This window comes from Nannobrachium achirus (assembly GCF_963921795.1).
Source record: "Nannobrachium achirus genome assembly, chromosome: 21".
NCBI lineage: Eukaryota > Metazoa > Chordata > Actinopteri > Myctophiformes > Myctophidae > Nannobrachium > Nannobrachium achirus.
The window spans coordinates 58292704-58314326 of NC_137828.1; the positions used below are offsets into that span (position 1 = coordinate 58292704).

Sequence of the window (21623 nt, forward strand, 5' to 3'; positions counted from 1 at the left end):
CACACACACACACACACACACACACACACACACACACACACACACACACACACACACACACACACACACACACGTGTGTGTGTGTGTGTGTGTGTGTGTGTGTGGGGGGGGGGGTGCTCTACAGACAGAGTCAGACAGACAGACAGACAGACAGACAGACAGACAGACAGACAGACAGACAGACAGACAGACAGACAGACAGACAGACAGACAGATTCTTCAATTAATAGGCAACTCACTTTAACAATAAGATCAATTAACGAATCACCATCTGTTAATTTAGGCAATTAGTTCTTTTTGGGGGAGCAACAAAAGTAGCTGATCACAATGTGTCTCAGCACTATGTTGTGAGCTTGTAGATCAGCTATTTTTGGAGGGTGACAAATGATGAAAATGTGATGTCCTCACAAGTATATAGTCACTGTGTGTGTGTGTGTGTGTGTGTGTGTGTGTGTGTGTGTGTGTGTGTGTGTGTGTGTGTGTGTGTGTGTGTGTGTGTGTGTGTGTGTGTGTGTGTGTTACCGTTACCATGTTACATTTGATAGCCAGACAGGACAGAAATAGACCCCACTATCAGAGCCAATAAACCACACACACACACACACACACACACACACACACACACACACACACACACACACACACACACACACACACACACACACACACACACACACACACACACACGTGTGTGTGTGTGTGTGTGTGTGTGTGTGTGTGTGTGGGGGGGGGGTGCTCTACAGACAGAGTCAGACAGACAGACAGACAGACAGACAGACAGACAGACAGACAGACAGACAGACAGACAGACAGACAGACAGACAGACAGACAGACAGACAGACAGATTCTTCAATTAATAGGCAACTCACTTTAACAATAAGATCAATTAACGAATCACCATCTGTTAATTTAGGCAATTAGTTCTTTTTGGGGGAGAGAGAGAGAGAGAGAGAGAGAGAGAGAGAGAGAGAGAGAGAGAGAGAGAGAGAGAGAGAGCTATTAGTGCGTGACGTCAGAACATCGGTACCCATCAGAAGGAGTCACTCTGACTCTGTTCTCGTTCAGAAAGGAGGGACGACCAGGAACCCGGTTCTCCTCGGATCTTTACTTCCCTCCTGGTGCACTTCTGGTCCACTACAGTTCACTTCACAACTTTTCGGTTCAGTTCAGTTCAGTCCGGTTCTCTTTTGCATTGGGTTGTGTTGGGACTCCCGTCGGTCCGGTATGGCATGGACGGATCCACAACTTGTGTTGTGTTGGTTTTACTGGCTGTCTGTGTCTGTGCGCGAGGATCTGACATCATGTTCCAAGGTAAGAAGAACTTCTGCTCTCTTTGTCCTACTACTGACAAAATGCTGCGTATAACTTACTACTGTGTGTGCTGTGTGTGTGTCGTGTAGTTGGCTTTAGCCGCCGTAGGCTACTTTTATTGGAGTCACGTTCAAAGATTAGCTCCTCAGCCTCCTCTCCTCTCCGCCCCGTGTTCTCCTCTCCCGTTATTAGCCTACTGTACTGTTATTAAACTGACTTCTATACTGTTGTGTAGGCTTATTGATAAGAATACTGTGTTTAGTGCTGTGTTGTCTACTAAATGTGTAGTATTGTGTAGGTCTAGCTATTACTCTACAGCACGTAGGTCTATAGTTTTAAGAAATAAAATCACGACTTCTCCGCCCTGCTGTCCGTCATTAGGAAAAGTGACGCATATTGTAGGCCTATGATTACTGTAGGCCTACTGTACTGCAGCTGTAACTCAGACAAATGTAACGTATGTAAGCAAAAGAAGGGTCCATTTGGAGTTTGGACACAGTTCAACTGGACTGGACACATCGACAGTGAGGTAGTGTGTGAACTACTGTTGTGTAGTGAACGTGTACAGTGTGTTAAAGTAGCCTAAAGTTAGTTTTAACAATAACACTTTGTAGTATTTTGGACATTTAACGGAATGGTTGTGGTAAAAACGCAGCTCCGCACAGCTGCGAAACTTCTCCACTGCAGCCTCTTTTTTTCTCTCCATCCTGACCGGCTGACATCAAAGTAGCTGATGATGAGAGGCTCAATTAATGATGTTTTTTTTTATTGGTTTACCGTTTGGTCTGGTTGCAATTAATGGGGTTTATTAACGGTAGGCTACATTTAACACAACAGCGGCAGGCACGCACGGTGCTCGCGCTCCTCGCGCCGCATACCGATAAAGTTGTCTCGCGCGCGCCTCGACAGTTAGGTTATGCTCCTCCGACACACGGCGTGTTAAACTAGCCGCAGAATAGGTCTCTATAGCGGCTGTTGTTCGGCGATGAAGAATGAACCGGGCTTCTGGCTTCATTCTGACGATGTCCAAGTTTCCTACGAAACATTCCTCCTCAGACAGTCAGTCGGTCCTCCCCTTAAAAACCGCTGTGTGTGTGTGTGTGTGTGTGTGTGTGTGTGTGTGTGTGTGTGCGCGCGCGCGTGTGTGCGTGCGTGCGTGCGCGCTTAATACGCTGTGGAAAAGTTTCACCAAACCAAATAAAGGCTTGTAGTTGCTATTATAGACACACACATATATATATATATATATATATATATATATATATATATATATAGGTCTATATATATATATATATAGGTCTATATATATAGGTCTATATATATATATATATATATATATATATATATATATATATATATATATATAGTCTATATATAGGTATTTATGCCTAGTCTTAATTTTTCACATGTGTAGACTACCTGTAGCCTAATGTCTTATAGCCTATCATATGGAGATAACATCGTATATATTATTAATATTATATAATATCCTATACCTTATATTAAAATGATATGAATATACGTCTTATCATAAACTATATGATACTACATGTGTGTGTGTGTGTGTGTGTGTGTGTGTGTGGGTGTGTGTGTGTGTGTGGGTGTGGGTGTGTGTGTGTGTGCGTGTGTGTGTGTGTGTGTGTGTGTGTGTGTGTGTGTGTGTGTCTGTGTGTGGGTGTGGGTGTGTGTGTGTGTTTGAAAAGATTGGGTTCTAGTTTTTGTTGAGAGATGGTTAGATAGGGATTATTAGATAATAGAGTAGTTTATATGAACAGTGAACATTGAATGTCTCTTTCAAGAGGAAGCCGACTCTAGGTCGACCAAATTACCCTTTCCTGCCTTTCTTTCCCTGTCTTTCCCTTCCTCTCTTTGTCTGTCTGTCTGTCTGTCTGTCTGTCTGTCTGTCTGTCTGTCTGTCTGTCTCTCTCTCTCTCTCTCTCTCTCTCTCTCTCTCTCTCTCTCTCTCTCTCTCTCTCTCTCTCTCTCTCTCTCTCTCTCTCTCTCTGTGTGTGTGTGTGTGTGTGTGTCTCTTTCTCTCTCTCTCTGTGTGTGTGTGTGTGTGTGTGTGTGTGTGTGTGTGTGTGTGTGTGTGTGTGTGTGTGTGTGTGTGTGTGTGTGAGTGAGTGAGTGAGTGAGTGAGTGAGTGAGTGAGTGAGTGAGTGAGTGAGTGAGTTTGTTTGTGTATTAAAGCCCGGTATTTTTCGCATATGACTAATATTTAAAATAGCCAATCTGCAAGCTTATTTTCACTATGTCCATTTTTGAAAATGTTTAGTTTGTTTAACACGATGAAAGCTGGACACAATACAGAATTATTTATTTGGTGTAAATGGTCAACATCCACTCAAGACCCACAAATGTTTTCGATTGGATGAGGTGCACTCATCTGTTTAGCTATTGTTGCCAAGTATGGTGAAAAAAGAAATGGCTGAACATTCAAAATGGTCATCCTGTACAACCAACCATCCAATAATAATTTGTTAAATTTATTTTTACATTGGGTTATGGAATTCTTCTCCAGGGGCCACAAGAAAGCTCCACTGGGGCCGAATTTGGCCCGCGGGCTGCCAGTTGAATATCACTGCTGTATGACTTGTCTCTCCTGATTGAATGGAATTTCTATTTTCTATCATGACCTGAAAAGTACTTTTAATTGGAAACACATGACATGGCACTGAGCTGCTTGTCCAATTTGAATAATTTTGGCAGTGAAGGAGGCAGATTCATTGCAGGCTCTCATGGTGGATAAGAGTTCAGAGGCTACTGACACATGAGGTTTGTTAGCCTGTCCACAGTAGTAAAAAGAGCATATTAGAAGAAGGCAGATTCATTCAATTTCAGTCATAATGTTATTATATTTGAATAACATTCAGTCATAATTAGGGATGGAGCTCGTTAATATTGGCAGAGCTGATTTGAACACACACGTCCTACCGTATAACACAATGATTAATACAATCATTAATACAGTAATTAACTCAGTAATTAAGTGGACTAGGGGATCACACAAAGTTGCATTTTGTAGATGTTTTGTACAGTATGTACTATGTTGTCCTGTTGAGTGGAAATACACAGAGAAATCACTGCTGCTGCTGCTGGTGTGAATTTGGAGTAGTCTCTCTCTCGCTCTCTCTCTCTCTCCAGATGTATCTGGTCGTGGTCGCACCCATTTCCTTCCGTCTATTCAATAAAGTCCTGCCATACATGCACGCATGCATATACGCAGTGCGTATATGCATGCGTGCGTGCGTATATGCATGTGTGCGTATATGCATGCGTGCGTATTACGCACGCATGCATATACGCACACATGCATATACGCACGCATGCATATACGCACGCATGCATATACGCACGCATGCATATACGCACGCACGCATATACGCACGCACGCACGCACGCACGCACGCACGCACACCATGACATGTAAACGTTTGTAGGTCAACTTGCAACTTTCGCATCTGAATAATGCACAGCGATCAGTTCCTAGATCAGTGACATTACAATGGGCCTATTTAACCTCTTGAACCCTAACGCCTAACCTTGCATCACCAGGCTTGGAGGAAAGCCTGGTATTATTTCTAGAATAGCCATGTGATCCGGTTTAGGGAAAAAAAGGAGAATAAAAGGTTCTGGTGGTTGGTTCCGGTTGGCGTTGCATTGTTTTTGGTCACCACATGATGCGAATCGGCTTGTTTAGTCACACACACACTATATACTGTAAACACAACGGTTATATCAAATTCAGTTAAACACATTTTAAACCACGGGAATCATGAATATATAAATGATTATACATCAGTCACTTTCGGTATAAAACCCGATCACACCGAGTAATGAGTAGTGAGTATTATTACCTTATTACATTCTTTGGTGTAGACCTTTCTCTCCTCCACGAGTTTTAGGGACGACCAGATTATAACCAAACACTCAGTGAGCGTTTGCTTATAATCCTGACGGCAAGGGAACTGATCCTGGATCTTTGGGTTTGTTTCCAGAAACAAAAGGCTGACTAGAAACACCTGGAAGTCACTGATGACCCCATGTGTCGCTGATTCAGGAGTTTACTGTTCCCCTGAAAACTGCCTTATTGTGTGAGTGTGTGTGTGTGTGTGTGTGTGTGTGTGTGTGTGTGTGTGTGTGTGTGTGTGTGTGTGTGTGTGTGTGTGTGTGTGTGTGCGCTCGTGTGTGTGTGTGCGCTTAGGTGCTGAGTTAACAGAAATATTCTAATTAAAGACGCTTGTATTGGAGAAACACGCACTCCAGCTTTCCTTCTCACTCTCACACGCATGCACACACACACACACACACACACACACACACACACACACACACACACACACACACACACACACACACACACACACACACACACACACACACACACACACACACACACACACACACACACACTCAAGTCATAATTGATAGAATGACTGATTGTAGTGACACAGTGACCACCATGGCAACCACCTGTCCTAAGTAATGCTCTGTTTGTTGCCATGATTATCAGGGCGAGGCGGCTGTCTTGGAATGTCGCACGCACGCACGCACGCACGCACGCACGCACGCACGCACGCACGCACGCACGCACGCACGCACACACACACACACACACACACACACACACACACACACACACACACACACACACACACACACACACACATACATACACAAACAGCACACAGCACATGTTTCAAGTGCATGTATTTGACCTCAGTCAAGATGTTTGTTTGAGAGATTGAACAGATGGTAAAAAGACGCATAACAAGATGTGCATTATGGTGCCCCCTATGGGCAGACGTAAAAGCTGTATTGGAAAGTTTTAAAGAAAATGTTAAATGTAGTTTGGCTAAAATGGGCGTGGCCTAATTGGGGAGTTAAATTATGGCCCAGGAGGGAGTGCCTGCTGGCCTACTGGTCAAGGCGCATAGGTATTGCCACATAGGCATGGATGCCTGGCGGCGTCGGCGGTTCGATTCCTGATCCGGACAACCTTTGCCGCGTGTCTCTCCCGATGATCTCTCCCCCGTTTCCTGTCAGTCTACTGTCCTCAATAAAGGTATAAAAGCCCAAAAACAAATCTGAAAAAAAGAAAAAAAAAGAAATGATGGTCCAGGAATCCATGGGAAAAAACATTTTGATGAGAAGGAGAGAGAGAACTGGCTTAATAGTGATGTGTGTGTGTGTGTGTGTGTGTGTGTGTGTGTGTGTGTGTGTGTGTGTGTGTGTGTGTGCGCGTGCATGCGTGCGTGCATGCGTACATCTGTGTGTCAGTGTGTCTGTGTGTGTGTGATACCACACACTACTCTCTCCATTACTGTCAACCTGCATCTGTGTCTCCACAGGAGACGACAATGTCTCCTCTCCTCTCCTCTCCTCTCCTCTCCTCTCCTCTCCTCTCCTCTTCTTTTGCGTGCGTGCTTGCGTGTGTGAGTGGCGCGCGCGCGAGTGTGTGTTTTGTGGACAATCATATGACTTTCCCTTTTCTTGTTTTCAAGCGAATTTAACCTTTCAGACTGGACATGCACGTCGCAGACACACACCCAGGCACACCCATACGTGCACACACATACGTGCGCGCACACACACACACACACACACACACACACACACACACACACACACACACACACACACACACACACACACACACACACACACACAATGGGAGTTGACAGTATCACTGTGATCACTCACTGCTCGGAGCTGTAATACCGTTAAAGGTTACTGAGCTGTGTGTGTGTGTGTGTGTGTGTGTGTGTGTGTGTGTGTGTGTGTGTGTGTGTGTGTGTGTGTGTGTGTGTGTGTGTGTGTGTGTTGCAGGCCAATTCATAGTCCAGACGTATAGCATACAAAGAGCGGACTCCACTGACTAAAATGATGCAGTAGACTCAGTGTGAAGCCTAATGTTTGTGACCATGTGTACGGTTTACCTAGCATTTATGTACATATTTACATGCCTAGCATTCACATACCTAGCATTCACTTACCAGGCGTTAAAGTAGCATTAACGTAGGCTACCTATAACGTTTACATATATAGCATTCACATAGCTACTGTTGAAGTTCAGCATTCACGCACCAAGCGTTAAAATAGCATTTACATACCCTTTGCATTAAAGGAGTAGTTCACCCCCAAAATGACTTTCATTTCTTTTATTGATTACTCACGCCATGGAGACTCGAGTTCATGTATTATAGTAAATGTACTCCCATTGATTCCGGATGGCAACCCAAATGCGTTTGGGTCCCCATCCGGAATCAATGGGGGTACAATTATTGTAATCAAATGATTGTCTTAGGAATGCAACCAAAAACTAAAATAATGAACGAACATTTTTATAATAAAGATCCTTTCAAGCCATCCAGGATTCTGGTGAATCATGACCATAAAACCCTTGATTCTGTGAAATAAAAAAAATAATAATAATAAATATATATTGCAACCGTAGGGAGAAGTTAGTATCAAAACCTCCTCCTCCTTTCAGTGAGTGAGTGAGTGAGTGAGTGAGTGAGTGAGTGGGTCGGTCGGTCGGTCGGTCGGTCGGTCGGTCGGTCGGTCGGTCAGTCAGTCAGTCACGCCTCATGTCAGGCTTTTATGCCCCTATTTGGAGATCCCTGATGTCATCAATATTAACCAATTTTCATGGGATTATCGAAACTGGAAAATCTGGAAAATGAGTTAAACCCATATCTGGGAATGCCCATATATGGCAGGTATTGACACTAAGGCTTGCCCACCTGCCCCCGGCAGGTAAATAAAACCTCCGGGCAGGTGAAGTTTGCTTTCAGGTTGCCCAACCGGGCAAGTGCTCATTTGAGAGGGGATGCAACCGTCTATAAACACAACACCAGATATCTGTCTTAACACCTGAACATGGCCAGAGTGCGCTGTCTTCTGGTCTGCAGAATGTAAAATAAGAGCACTGGTTACCTATAATGTGCTGTTTTTACTGTTGCTACACTTGAAAATGTAAAATAACAAGTGTGAAACCATAGTCATATTTAATCATATGTATAGCTATGTAGGTATTTGGTATTTGGATTTGTTGAGTATTGCGATACAGTATGACATTTTTATCGCACAGCAAATAAGTGTTAAATTGAGTGGTAATTAAAATCTTATCTATCATTTTATAATGGACGATTTACTTTTCGGGCAAGTGAGCATGACCTTTGGGCAAGTAGAACATCACCTGTACTTGCCCAACGGGCAAGTGCCTCTGAGACCTTAGTGTCAACCCCTGTATGGACATATTGTGTCAGTCTCATGTGTTCTATGACGTCAGCCATCTCCATATTTGGGAAAAGATGGCCAAATTATGGCCACATTTTGTCCAACTTAAAGGAACAGTTCTCCCCCAAAATGATTTGTTTCCCTATTGATCACTCACGCCATGAGTTCAATAATATTTTTTTGTATTTGTTGCATTCCTAAGAAAATAATTCAATTACAATACATTTATCCCATTTTTCTTAAGAATGCGACAAATACAAACTAATATTATTGAACTCAAGTCTCCATGGCGTGAGTAATCAATAGGAAAAAAGTCATTTTGGGGGTTAACTACTCCTTTAAACAACCAACCAGGTCTGTGCATTCGCCCTTAGCGCTTCTCACCCTTAGGGTGTCTTACTAGTATACTGTATACTGTACATAGCAACAACTACCCCAAAAGGGGTTCCACTGCTTTGTTGTAGTTGATCTTCCAAATTAATTTTATCATAGAATCAAATTGAAAAGTTTACAGGTGTATGGTAACTGAATCTAATTGTCGAGGCCAGTGAAGACACACGCACACACGCACGCACGCACGCGCGCGCACGCACGCACCAGCGGTGGAAAGTAACTACTGTAAGTATATTTACTTAAAGGGGGCGTGACACCGGCCGAAATTTAACATTATGATACAGTAAGTCACGTGGTGTTTCTTCAAACAGTCTGAAAAGGAGGCGGGGCAGTATCAGTTAGTAGTGAATGTATACTTCGTCCGTCGTGCGGTGCCGCGCAATGTATACTTCGTCCGTTGTGCGGTGCCTCGCAATGTATACTTCGTCCGTCGTGCGGTGCCGCGCACAACGTGATGCCTTGTTGTTAGCGTGTAGCCCGGCTAACGCTGCAGGCTGCGGCTTTGCGAGAGCTATTGTGTGTGTACACACACACACACACACACGCGCGAAAGCACACACACACACACACACAGGCTACACACACATAGCCTGACTGCAAGCGTCAGACTCTATCACACACTTCGTTTTGGGAAGAGAGTCTGAGATTTCGGGCAGACATTCCACTTCTGGGGGGGCGGGCAGGGGGTGGTTTAAAAAAATGTTAAGTTGACTTGCTCTTAATTGCTCCCTCTGAACTTCAAAGGGCTTGTGAGCTGCTGTAATTGATTGAGCCATACAAATGTCAATAGCTCGTTAGTCACTGAAAGCATCAAAGACTACAATCTGTTTGATGTCTGTAATAAGAGTGGAGGGGGGAATGTGTTTGAATACACACAGAGTCGCCTGATTGGCTGAATGGTTTTGAACCAGGCCACCACCCACCACGTGCCCCAAGCCTACAGCCCTGATTGGCTCGCCCTCTCTGAGGGCTGGTGGAAAAAGCTTATTTAATGTGAAGGGCCAGACTACACAACACCACCACTACCAACAGGGGGTGGTGTTGTGCAGTCTGGTTTATTAACCAGGCTAACACACACACAGAGTGTATGAGCCACAGACCTCCTCTGCGGAGGAGGAGGAGGAGATCGTTGTTCCCTCGTTCTACGCTTGCTCCGGTGTCCCGGGTGCTCCAGGTTAGGGTAAGAGACAGCAGGGTATGGCCGGCAAAACCGTCTCATGGAGGGGGAGAAGCGTGTTGACCCTCGTACACCTTTTTTGACACCTTTTTTGAAGAAGACATGTACTTTTTTATCGGTCTAACCATTGATTTTATAGCGAATGCTATATATTTTTTACCCCTAGAACTGATAGTTTTAAAGTTGGTTTAGAAAGTCGGAAACACACCTCGGACAGCTTTTTTTGGGGCAGTTTCAAAAGATAATGATATGGATACTCGACTCCGCGAGTCTCCGCCCCCTCCCCCCATATTAGCCCAATCAAATTAATGTATTGCCGTTACTGTACAGAAAGTACTACTTTCAGTACAGTAACTACAATAAATTAATTTGATTGGGTAATTTAACATGGGGGTACATGACATCATTAAAAAAATTGGCTAATTTGATAGCCATAATTAGCTGTTTTGGCCGTGTCACGCCCACTTTAAGTACTGTACCAGTAAAAAACATTTGTAGTTAAAACATTGAGGCATTCTACTCCACTACATCTCAGAGGCAAATACAACAAATATACTACACATATTGGAAAACTTTAGTTAGTACGTTTGACTATTATTACAAAAAACATAAATTATCTATTTTCAAAATGTTTTGATACATTTTATACATTTGAAAAGTTGTGAAATGGGACATTTCTGCATAATGAGTACTTTGTACTTTACTTTTGGTACAAAACAATTGAGTTATTTTTCCACCACTAGCACGCACGCATAGTGCACATGCACACACACAGGGCTGCACTATACAGCGCTTGGTCATACCGCGATAGTGATACAATAACAATATATTGTGCAGCAATAACACTCACAAACGCAGATACACTAATCCCCAGCAGACTCACTTTTTAAGATGTCTTAAGACACACACACACACACACACACACACACACACACACACACACACACACACACACACACACACACACACACACACACACACATACACAAAGATGTATGAATATGATCAGGGATTAGACACAGAACTCTAATCAGCATGACCTCTCCGGACAGGGATTAAACACACATGGACGTGTGTGTGTGTGTGTGTGCGTGCGTGCGTGCGTGTGTGTGTGCGTGCGTGCGTGCGTGCGTGCGTGCGTGCGTGCGTGCGCGTGTGCGCGCATGCGCGCGTGTGACATGCTGGACAGTGATGCTAATCTTCAGACATGAAGATAATAATGTATTTATAGTTTAAGGAATGTCTTGGATTAAAGGAAGACATTTCTAATCCGTCTACAGATGACAGCAGGGATTACAGCAATATCTCCACATGACCGATAAACCATCTTCACAATGTGTCCCTAAACTCTGATTACAAGCAAACATTAAGATCCTACTGTGGCCGTCACAGTCTCCTGACTTTAACCTTAGACCAGTGTTTCTCAAAGTAATTTGGCCTCATCCCTCATCTTAATATATGTTGTGCTAGGGAACCCCATCAACACTGTCTAAAGTGGGACACACACATGTGGACGGCGCGCGTCAAAACAGACACCGTTATTATTTTCAATGAATGTAACCCACACCGGCGGTGTCAGCCACTCCCTGTCCGCAGCCGGTGTGTGTTCCCCTTCACTCCCCAAAAGGCATATTGTGACTTCTCGACCAAACGGTGCCTTTCCGGCCACTTCCACACTCCATGCATAAGAAAGTAAAGTTCTCAGACCAAAGACGGTCCGCCAAAAAACTGAGGATTGGACTAAGATTCCTCACGAACACTGACAGAAGCTGGTGTTCGAAAGAAATCACATTTGCAGCAGGTCAAAACAGCAAATGGGTGCTCTACTTAAGTTCAAGGATTCAGGTCGCGACCCCCCAAAATAATCATATTTGAACTGGGGACCCTCCCACCCTGACAAGCACGGCGAGACGTTGTGAGCTTGTAGATCGGCTATTTTCTTTAATAGTCTTTATACAAAATATTAGACACTTTAGCCAATTTGGTACTAGTAAGATGCCTAAGGGCGAACGCGACCTCGCCCTTTAACCTATAGGGGTCTTCAACAGGGGGTCCGGGACCCCTAGGGGGTCCTCAGAGTTACTACAGGGGGTCCTCCAAATCTTTGAGTGATAGAAAGTTTTTTTTATATTAACCACTTGAACCCTAGTGTCCATATGTTGTGAAAACTTTAGCCAAAAATAGCAGATCTACAAACAACGCCTCGCGCTGCGTCAAACAATGAAACTATATGGAATCTATGAAAAGGTTGTGGGGGTCCCTGCTTCATCTCTCTCTCAACTAAGGGGTCCTTGGCCTGAAAACGTTGAAGACCCCTGCTATAGACTGTACATGTCAGTCTAACCAGTGGCTGGTTCTACAGACAGGGATCTCCATATAAGGGGGAAAAGGGATTGTATGTGGCCGATGTGGCCTCCATATATGGGCATTCCCGTATGAAGTCCTGTTAGGGGAACCACACTAGCAGAATCCCTTTTATGCCCATATATGGAGATCCCTGTCTGTAGAACCAGCCACACTGGTTAGACTGCAGGCATTGACACTAAGGCTTGCCCACCTGCCCCCGGCAGGTAAAAAAAGCTTTGGGGCAGGTGGAGTTTGCTTTCAGGTTGCCCGACAGGGCAAGTGCTTGTTTGAGAGGGGACGTAACCGTCTATAAGCAAGATACTGTATCTGTCTAAACAACTGAACGTTGCAAGAGCGCTCTGTCTCCTGGTTTGGAATGTGAAATAAGAGCACTGTTTACCTATAATGTGCTGTTTTCACTGTTAAAATAACCCATAGTCATATTCATAGTTATGTAGGTATTTGGCATACAAAATTAGGTATGACATTTTTTAAAGCACAGCCCCAGGAAGTAAAAACGGTAATTAAAATGTTACCCATCATTTTATAATTGACGATTTACTTTTCGGGCAAGTGGGCAAGAACTTTGGGCAAGTAGAACATGACCTGTACTTGCCCGACGGGCAAGTGCCTCTGAGACCTTAGTGTCAACCCCTGGACTGACATTTATATTCTAATTTATAGGTTCCAGGGATGTCAAACATACGGCCCGCGGGCCGAATCCGGCCCGCGAGATGATTCAATCCGGCCCCCCAGGCTAGAGCATACATTTCTGAGCATTTAGGAAAAAAAAGTAAGTCTCTAGCCCAGGGGTCTCAAACTGGCGGCCCGGGGGCCATTTGCGGCCCGCGAGACGATATTTTGTGGCCCCCACCTTAATATGAAAGTTTAATGTTAGTGCGGCCCGCGAGTTTGATATGAACCTCAAAACAGTTAATAATATAGTACAGTTAACAGTAGAGTACATGTTCCATAAGTTAAACAGAACTTGTTTACACCAGGGTCCTTGTTCATCTTATTTTGTGTTAAAATATAAAAAAGACATTTGAGAAGACTGATGGGGAGATAGATACAGTAGTTGTTAGACTGGTATGAAACTACAGTATAATAATCAAACAAATTAGTGCACAGGCACTAATTTGTTTTATTAGTGCATGCGCTGCGCATGCGTGCATGTGTGTGCATGTGTGCTGAGGCTGCGGCCCAGCCTCAGCCAGACTCTGCCTCCAGCGGCCCCAAGGTAAATTGAGTTTGAGACCCCTGCTCTAGCCCATTCCTGTCAAGAGTTATGATTGTTTTAAGAATTAACCTAACTAATGTCTGTACACTGCAGGCTAGGTTTCTCCCACCTGGCAGTGATTGAGTTGATTGATTGGAATGTTAAGTGACCAGCTCTCTCTCTCTCTTTGAAGATGACAGCATTGCTAGGAATAGGGTGGTTGGTCTGGCTATGAATAATACCTGAACATACCTACAATATTCGAACTGTACTCAAAGATTACACATATTAGACATGGAAATTAATGTTGTTAAAAAAAATAACTTATTTAAAAAATATAATAATAATAAAAATGTAAAAGTTTTATTATTCCGATATTTTCTGAATATGCCATTATTGTTCATTACTTTTATTTTTTTAATTATAAAATACAATAAAAATAATTATTGTCCTGCATCAATAATATTCTTTTTAGCCATTTACAAATTATAGCGTACTGGAGACTATCAGGAATTGAATTATTCTATTATCAAATGGTTTATTCTTATTGGCACTTCTTAAAGGAGTAGTTCACCCCCAAAATGCCATGGAGCCAATGTAGACTCATTCCTAAAACAGAAATTTGATTACAATAAATGCATGCCTATTGATTCCGAATGGGGACCCAAATGCATTTGGGTCCCCATCCGGAATCAATGGGGGGAAGTGTACTATTATCACATTTTTGTCTTAGTAATGCGACAAATAAAATAAAAATATATTATTGAACTCAATTCTCCATGGCGTGAGTAATCCAAGAAAAAAAAGTCATTTTGGGGATGAACTACTCCTTTAAACAAATAGCATCTCTCGTACCTAACTGCAACTGTAATACCAATAATGAAAGTAGCTATTTTACTTAATAATGAACACAATTTGTAAAATGATATACTGCTATACTGCTAGCTACAGCAGTGGCTGAGACGACAGGAAGAAAAACAGAGCGAACATGTGCGCGAGTGTGCATGCCATCCGATCCGCGACTGGTTCGGCCCTCATCAAGTCGCCTTTCATCCAATGCGGCCCTCACCCCAAGATGAGTTCGACACCCCTGGGTTAGACTGACGTGTATTTTGGCATTCACAGATATGGGCTTAATATTAATGACATCAGGATCTCCATTTATGGGCATAAAAGGCATTATGTTAGTGTGGTTCCCCTGACATCACAGTGATGTCAGAGCACAATAAAAGATAAAACCAAGCTTGGCTTAATATTGATGACATCAGGGATCTCCATATATGGGCATAAAAGGGTTTTGGTTCCCCTGGCATCAGAGGGATCTCCATATATGGGCATAAAAGGGATTTGGTTCCCGGGATTTGGTTCCCCTAACATCACAATGATGTCAGAGCACAATAAAATGTCAAACCAAGCGTTACAGAGACAGACAGATGCGGTCAAGACGTGTCGTTTCTCATACTAAACTGCGACCTACGGTCGCAATTAAAAAGGTCTTAAAAGTTGAGAGAACACTTGACATCTCTGCATCAGGTGAAACTAAAACCAAACGGGGAACCCATCGTCAAAGAAAAGGGGGAAACAGCGCCCTCTCTGTTTTGTTCCAGCACTTCATCTTTTCTTGAGACATTAAACTAAAACGAACTGATGGCAGCCAGCTCATTTAAATTATAATCATGAATAATAATTATTATAGGGAAATTCTAATTATTTTGTCAAATGTTCGTCTTGATATGGACCATGGACTAGTAGATATGGACCTACTAGTGATGAGTGGGTCGACCCGTTGACCGCGGATAGGGTCGGTCAAGATTTCAGACTCAATTGGCGGGGGGCGGGGCGGGCGCGTTATCACCACTCTCATGACATGTGCTCTTATTTGCCTTTTATTCTTAATAAGAGTAATAATAAGAATAAGAATACAACGGTTTGAATACACTTGAATTGAGCGTGAGCGAGCGAGTTTTAAAAAGTGCCAGAGAGGCTTGGAGCGAGGTTTCTCCTTCGCTCTGTTGGGCCACGAACCGCATGTCTGTACATGGCATGCGCCTCGCACATACACTCGCTGGCACAGACACACCCACTGAGCAGACCAGACAATGCACAAACAATTCACAGTGTGTGTCCCTGATCAGGATTTCACTTAAATGTCTATGTCATCCACACAAGTCTGTTTATAAATACTTTGTGTCAGTTAAGTTATATCACGACACCAGCCAGTCAAAGGATACAATTTGAAACACAACTTTCGCAAGTGAGACGGATCTTGACTGAATGAACCATGCACGCCTTGAGTCGCCCCATCTCCCGAATCTGGTGATTAATCAATAACCAACAGTTTTTAATATTGTCCATCTTTTGCTGTCTGTTTGAAGTGCGAGGCGCTGTATAAATATGATTGACATAAAACATGAAACGCCATTCATGCCCCGACAATGCCCCCGATTTAGAGAGAATGAACAGTCTTTTTGCTCTCAAGTAATAGTAAAGAACCCTATTTTGAACAACATGTATGTTTATTTAGCCTATGACAATATTGTGCTACTGTAGACCTTTCTGTAAAGCAACTTTGGGTACTTAGAAGAGCGGTATATAAAGATTAGCTATTGTGGTGATGATTATCATATTTCTTTTTTAATGTGGGTCGCGGGGTGGGCGGATTCGTTGATTTGTATATTGTTCTGAGGGGCGGTGCGGGTGGGTTAGGTTCCGTGCGGGCTGCGGGGCGGGCGGGCTATGAAAAAAACCTGACCCGCGCATCACTACTGGCTACTCATATTTGTCCTTGTTTGATTTGTTTATTGCAAACAGCTGACACTTTGTGAATTTCAACTACAGTATAAACTTTCAAGTGCAACTTGTATTGAATGAATCGTTTATTTCGATGAACAGTTAGACATTACAAATCAAATTTCTTTTCGTTTCTTTTAACCTGTATCGAAAAGGTATAGGCAGAAGCTTAATGCTTATTGATCCCTATCCTTGACAAACAAACAAAAAAACAAACACAAACATAAGAACAAACAACCGACGACAAAACAATATAAAACATAAAAGACAATACCAAGACCAAAAGAACAACAATAACAAACAACAGACTACATCCAAAACTAGACAGTACCAACACCAAAAGAACAAACAATAACAAACAACAGACTAAATCAAAAAACTAGACAGTACCAAAACCAAAAGAACAAATAATAACAAACAACAGACTAAATAACAAACAACAGACTAAATCAAAAACAAGACAATACCAAAACCAAAAGAACAACAATAACAGACAACAGACTAAATCAAAAGCGAAGGAAACAAAGGGTCACATTAACAGGTTAATGTATCCAAATTCATTCTATTTGATATTTCTCCAAAATAGCCTGTTTGTACTTCTTTTTAAATTGTTTTAAGTTGTATTATGAATTAGTGTGATTTAGTATTAATATTCATCTTGTCTTTATTTCTGTTGAAGAGGAGAAGTGATCCACTGGAATATTCCACAAAATAAGAGAAATAAAGGCTGATAAATATTTTATTAGGCTTTATACTTTTATCACTATTATTATCATAATTATTATGGTAATCATGGTGTAACCCCTCTGAGCACAGATGAAAGATTTAAGCACATAACACAGGCTGAAATGAAAGCTGTGTGTGTGTGTGTGTGTGTGTGTGTGTGTGTGTGTGTGTGTGTGTGTGTGTGCGTGTGCGTGCGCGTGTGTGCGTGCGTGCATGTGTGCTGTGTCTGTGTCTGTCTATGAGCGTGCTTGCGCAAATTCGCTTGCTTGCTTGTGAGTGTGTATTTGTGTGTGCGTGCTGTGTGTATGTGTGCACGAGGGAAAGCGAGAGGGAGGGGGAGAGAGACAGACAGACAGAAGGAGGACAGAGAGAGAGGAGAGAGAAAGAGGAGGGCGCAGATATTTTAAAGACTACCCTGAAGCTGCTACTTACCCTAAATTAGTACAGTAAATATTCATACTTGCATTGTGCGCGTGTGCGTGCGTGGTGTTTAGTTATGAATATGTAGTGCACCTCCAGTATTTCAGTTTAAAATGTAACAACAGTGACTAATCCCCTGCTACATTGTGAACTCTGTCACATCGATGTTGATGTGGTTTATCGGTATACAAACTGTGAAGCTCAGTAGGCTATGCACACCCAGGGTTATTTTTGTTATGAGTATGACTTGTATGAAAGGGAGTAAATCCCCCCCTGTGCTGTAGAGAGCACAGAGCCATCATGAACGGTCTGTCTCATTGTGGTCAGTAACACACACATACGTGTGCGCACGCACTCACACTTCCTTTTTTACTGAAATATTAACAAGCAAATAGATGTGTTTATTTTTTATTCAGATTTCCATTTTTTTCAGAAAAGCACCTTGCAACCTCTTTATTACCCCAAATTATTTAGCGACCCCTTGGGGTCGCGACCCCTAGGTTGAGAACCAATGCTCTAGGAACTGCAAGTGAACTCTGCAAAGGGAAGTCTCATGCTGCGGTTGACCAATCAATCTGATCAATCACACAGTTAATTTTCTAATCAATAACACACTGCTCTCTCTCTGATCGATTTGATCAATTAAGCACTTACATTTCTAATCAATGACACTGCTCTTTCTCAGTGAGTCATTATGGCATCATTTCTCACTGTCTGCAGTATTTACTACTCAGGCATTTATCCATGGACTGATTAGGAACTCAACTAATGGGTCCAGTGCATCAAATATATAATTAAACATAATGTTAATTATCTATGTTAGAGACACAAGTCTCCTCCTACATAAGCATCCGACTAACAGGACTAGACCAATTCGACTAGTGTGTTTGCATGCCCACTCGAATGCCCATTCTTGGTGGCATGGAGTCAGGGTTGCAGCCCTAAAAGATAATTGGTGCAGGTGCCACCTTGAGTCTTATTGCGACCGAAGGTCACGGTTTAGTATGTGAAACGGTACATGCTGACTATGTCTGTCTGTCTGTGTGTCTAGACGTGTACACTTTTTTACGGTCTATGGGTTTGCCGCTCTGACATCACGCTTTGACATCACTGTGTCACTGTGATGTCATGGAGATTTATGAGGATTCCTGATGGCATCAATATTAAGCCCATATCTGTGTGGCTGGTTCAGACAGGGATCTCCATGTATGGGCATCAGTTCTGACTGCAGCAGATTATATTTTACTTTTATATAGAATGTATAGAATAATGATTAAGTTATATGGTGACATATAGATTGTATAATACAGGTATAAATACAGATAGATTTGTACATGAAGGCTATGATCTAGTTTTCAGCTATAGGTGTTTGATAGTTTTTTGGGTCATAATTTGTCTCCTAGTGTCCCTGCATGTGCGCGTGCCTGCTTCCGTGCGTTTGTGTGTGTGTGTGTGTGTGTGTGTGCGCGCGTGCGTGCACGCGCCTGCTTGTTAAAGTGTCCTGCTAATTTAGTCTTCTGTTGTATTTCTGTGCTTGTCCAGTGTGTGTGTGTGTGTGTGTGTGTGTGTGTGTGTGTGTGTGTGTGTCTGTGCGGGGTTAGGGTATTTGCGGCGCCGTGGTAACGGCCCCAGGCCGTCGCAGACCATAATATGTCACACTGCTGATTAATGGTTGGCCATATGTATGTCAGAGAGTAACCGTGGGATACCAAGAAGCAGCACAGGGATTGGCCGATATTAACAGAGGTTAAGGAACACAGAAAGTGGCCCTGGGCCGCTGGCGCAGCAGTGCAGGCGCCTAGGCTCAGACAGTGTAGCCTGACAGCGTGTCGCGGGTTCGAGTCCCGATCCCGACGGCCATTGCTGCATGGCACTCCCCATCTCCTATCCCCATTTCCTGTCAGCCTACTGTCTATCCCTCTCAATAAAGGCATTAAAAAATAATAATAATCAAGTGCGCTTAAAGGTCCACTTCACCCATTTTCAACAGCGCTATTCGATATAGTGACAAAATCTTATCCCACCTTGTCGTCGAGGATACTCTTCCAGTCGAGGGTACCCTCTTCTAGTTGAGGATACCCCCTTCCAGTCGAGGGTACCCCCTTCCAGTCGAGGGTAACCCCTTCCAGTCGAGGATACCCCTCTTCCAGTCGAGGGTACCCTCTTCTAGTTGAGGATACCCCTCCTCCAGTCGAGGGTACCCTCTTCCAGTCGAGTGGTACCCTCTTCCAGTCGAGTGGTACCCCCTTCCAGTTGAGGATACCCCTCTTCCAGTCGAGGGTACCCACTTCCAGTCGAGGTTACCCTCTTCCAGTCGAGTGGTACCCCCTTCCAGTTGAGGATACCCCTCTTCCAGTCGAGGGTACCCACTTCCAGTCGAGGGTACCCTCTTCCAGTCGAGTGGTACCCCCTTCCAGTTGAGGATACCCCTCTTCCAGTCGAGTGTACCCACTTCCAGTCGAGGATACCCCCTTCCAGTTGAGGATACCCCTCTTCCAGTCGAGGGTAACCCCTTCCAGTCGAGTGGTACCCCCTTCCAGTTGAGGATACCCCTCTTCCAGTCGAGGGTACCCACTTCCAGTCGAGGATACCCCCTTCCAGTTGAGGATACCCCTCTTCCAGTCGAGGGTACCCTCTTCCAGTCGAGGGTACCCACTTCCAGTCGAGGGTACCCTCTTCCAGTCGAGTGGTACCCCCTTCCAGTTGAGGATACCCCTCTTCCAGTCGAGTGTACCCACTTCCAGTCGAGGATACCCCCTTCCAGTTGAGGATACCCCTCTTCCAGTCGAGGGTAACCCCTTCCAGTCGAGTGGTACCCCCTTCCAGTTGAGGATACCCCTCTTCCAGTCGAGGGTACCCACTTCCAGTCGAGGATACCCCCTTCCAGTTGAGGATACCCCTCTTCCAGTCGAGGGTACCCTCTTCCAGTCGAGGATACCCCCTTTCAGTTGAGGATACCCCCTTCCAGTCAAATGTCTGACTAGAAGGGGGTACTTTCCCAAGAAGTCACCTGTTTTGAGAAGTGTGTTGTTTTTGCAGAAAATTCAACATGCACTTTTATAAGAAAACTACAAAATTAAAAAGGAATGTTCCGTGCAGAATGTTTAAAATATGTGTGATTAATCCCACCGGTTCAATTCTAATCTCTGGTATTGGAACGTTCTATTGTACTGCTAATCTCTGGATTAAGATACAAACACGCACGCTGGCTGGCAGGGACGCAGGCAGGCACACATGTGTGCACACTCGCACGCACGTGCATGGGTATGAGAGGGACATGAAAGAGGTGATGAGATGGTGAGAAGAAAGATAAAGAACAATTGAGGAGAGGAGAGGAGAGGAGAGGAGAGGAGAGGAGCTTGAAGGGAGGGGACAGAGGAGAATGCAGTGAAATGTAATCTTTTTTTCCCAACATGTTAATACATATGTGTGTGCGTGCGTGCGTGCGTGCGTGCATGTGTGCGTGCGTGCGTGTGTGTGTGTGTGTGTGTGTGTGTGTGTGTGTGTGTGTGTGTGTGTGTGTGTGTGCGCACGCGCGTGTATGCGTACAAGCATGTCCATCTGTTGAGACAGAAGATTGTTTCGAATTTTAATTACAATTCACCTACATATCTGTCAGATAGACAGACATACAGACAGAGTGTGGAAAACATGAACTACTGAACACACACAAGGTTTTATTATATTTTTGCATCATTTTAAGGTAAGGTTTGTGAATCTTTTAATTTTGCACACTGGCAAAGGAACATGATATGTTGAACTCAACTAAAACATCCTTCTACACCTTGACTAGTAAACCATCCGAAAGTGCTCCTTTGAATATACGGTACCTGCCGTATGCAAATTATATATGGCTTCTTATGCAAATTCCCATTTTATATGCAAATGTAATCTAATTTCAACTTCTCTACTTTCATTATGAAAAGAAGAAAAAAAGAAAAATGCTAAATAAAATCCCATGTTCCAGTAGTTAGACAGACAAGTAGACTGACTGTGTA

General features: G+C 43.5%; 1 protein-coding gene across 1 annotated transcript in view; it reads left to right on the forward strand.

Moving 5' to 3' along the window:
• Positions 1-1203: 1203 nt before the first annotated feature.
• The window catches only part of LOC308306965 (receptor-type tyrosine-protein phosphatase mu-like), a gene marked incomplete at its 3' end in the record, with an annotated part of 181262 nt that continues 160842 nt past the window's right edge, over positions 1204-21623 (forward strand). The window contains exon 1 of the mRNA XM_080752022.1: positions 1204-1312. Within this exon, the coding sequence (XP_080608148.1) occupies positions 1231-1312 (82 nt within the window). The 5' untranslated portion in view covers positions 1204-1230. The remainder of the gene's footprint in view (positions 1313-21623) is intronic.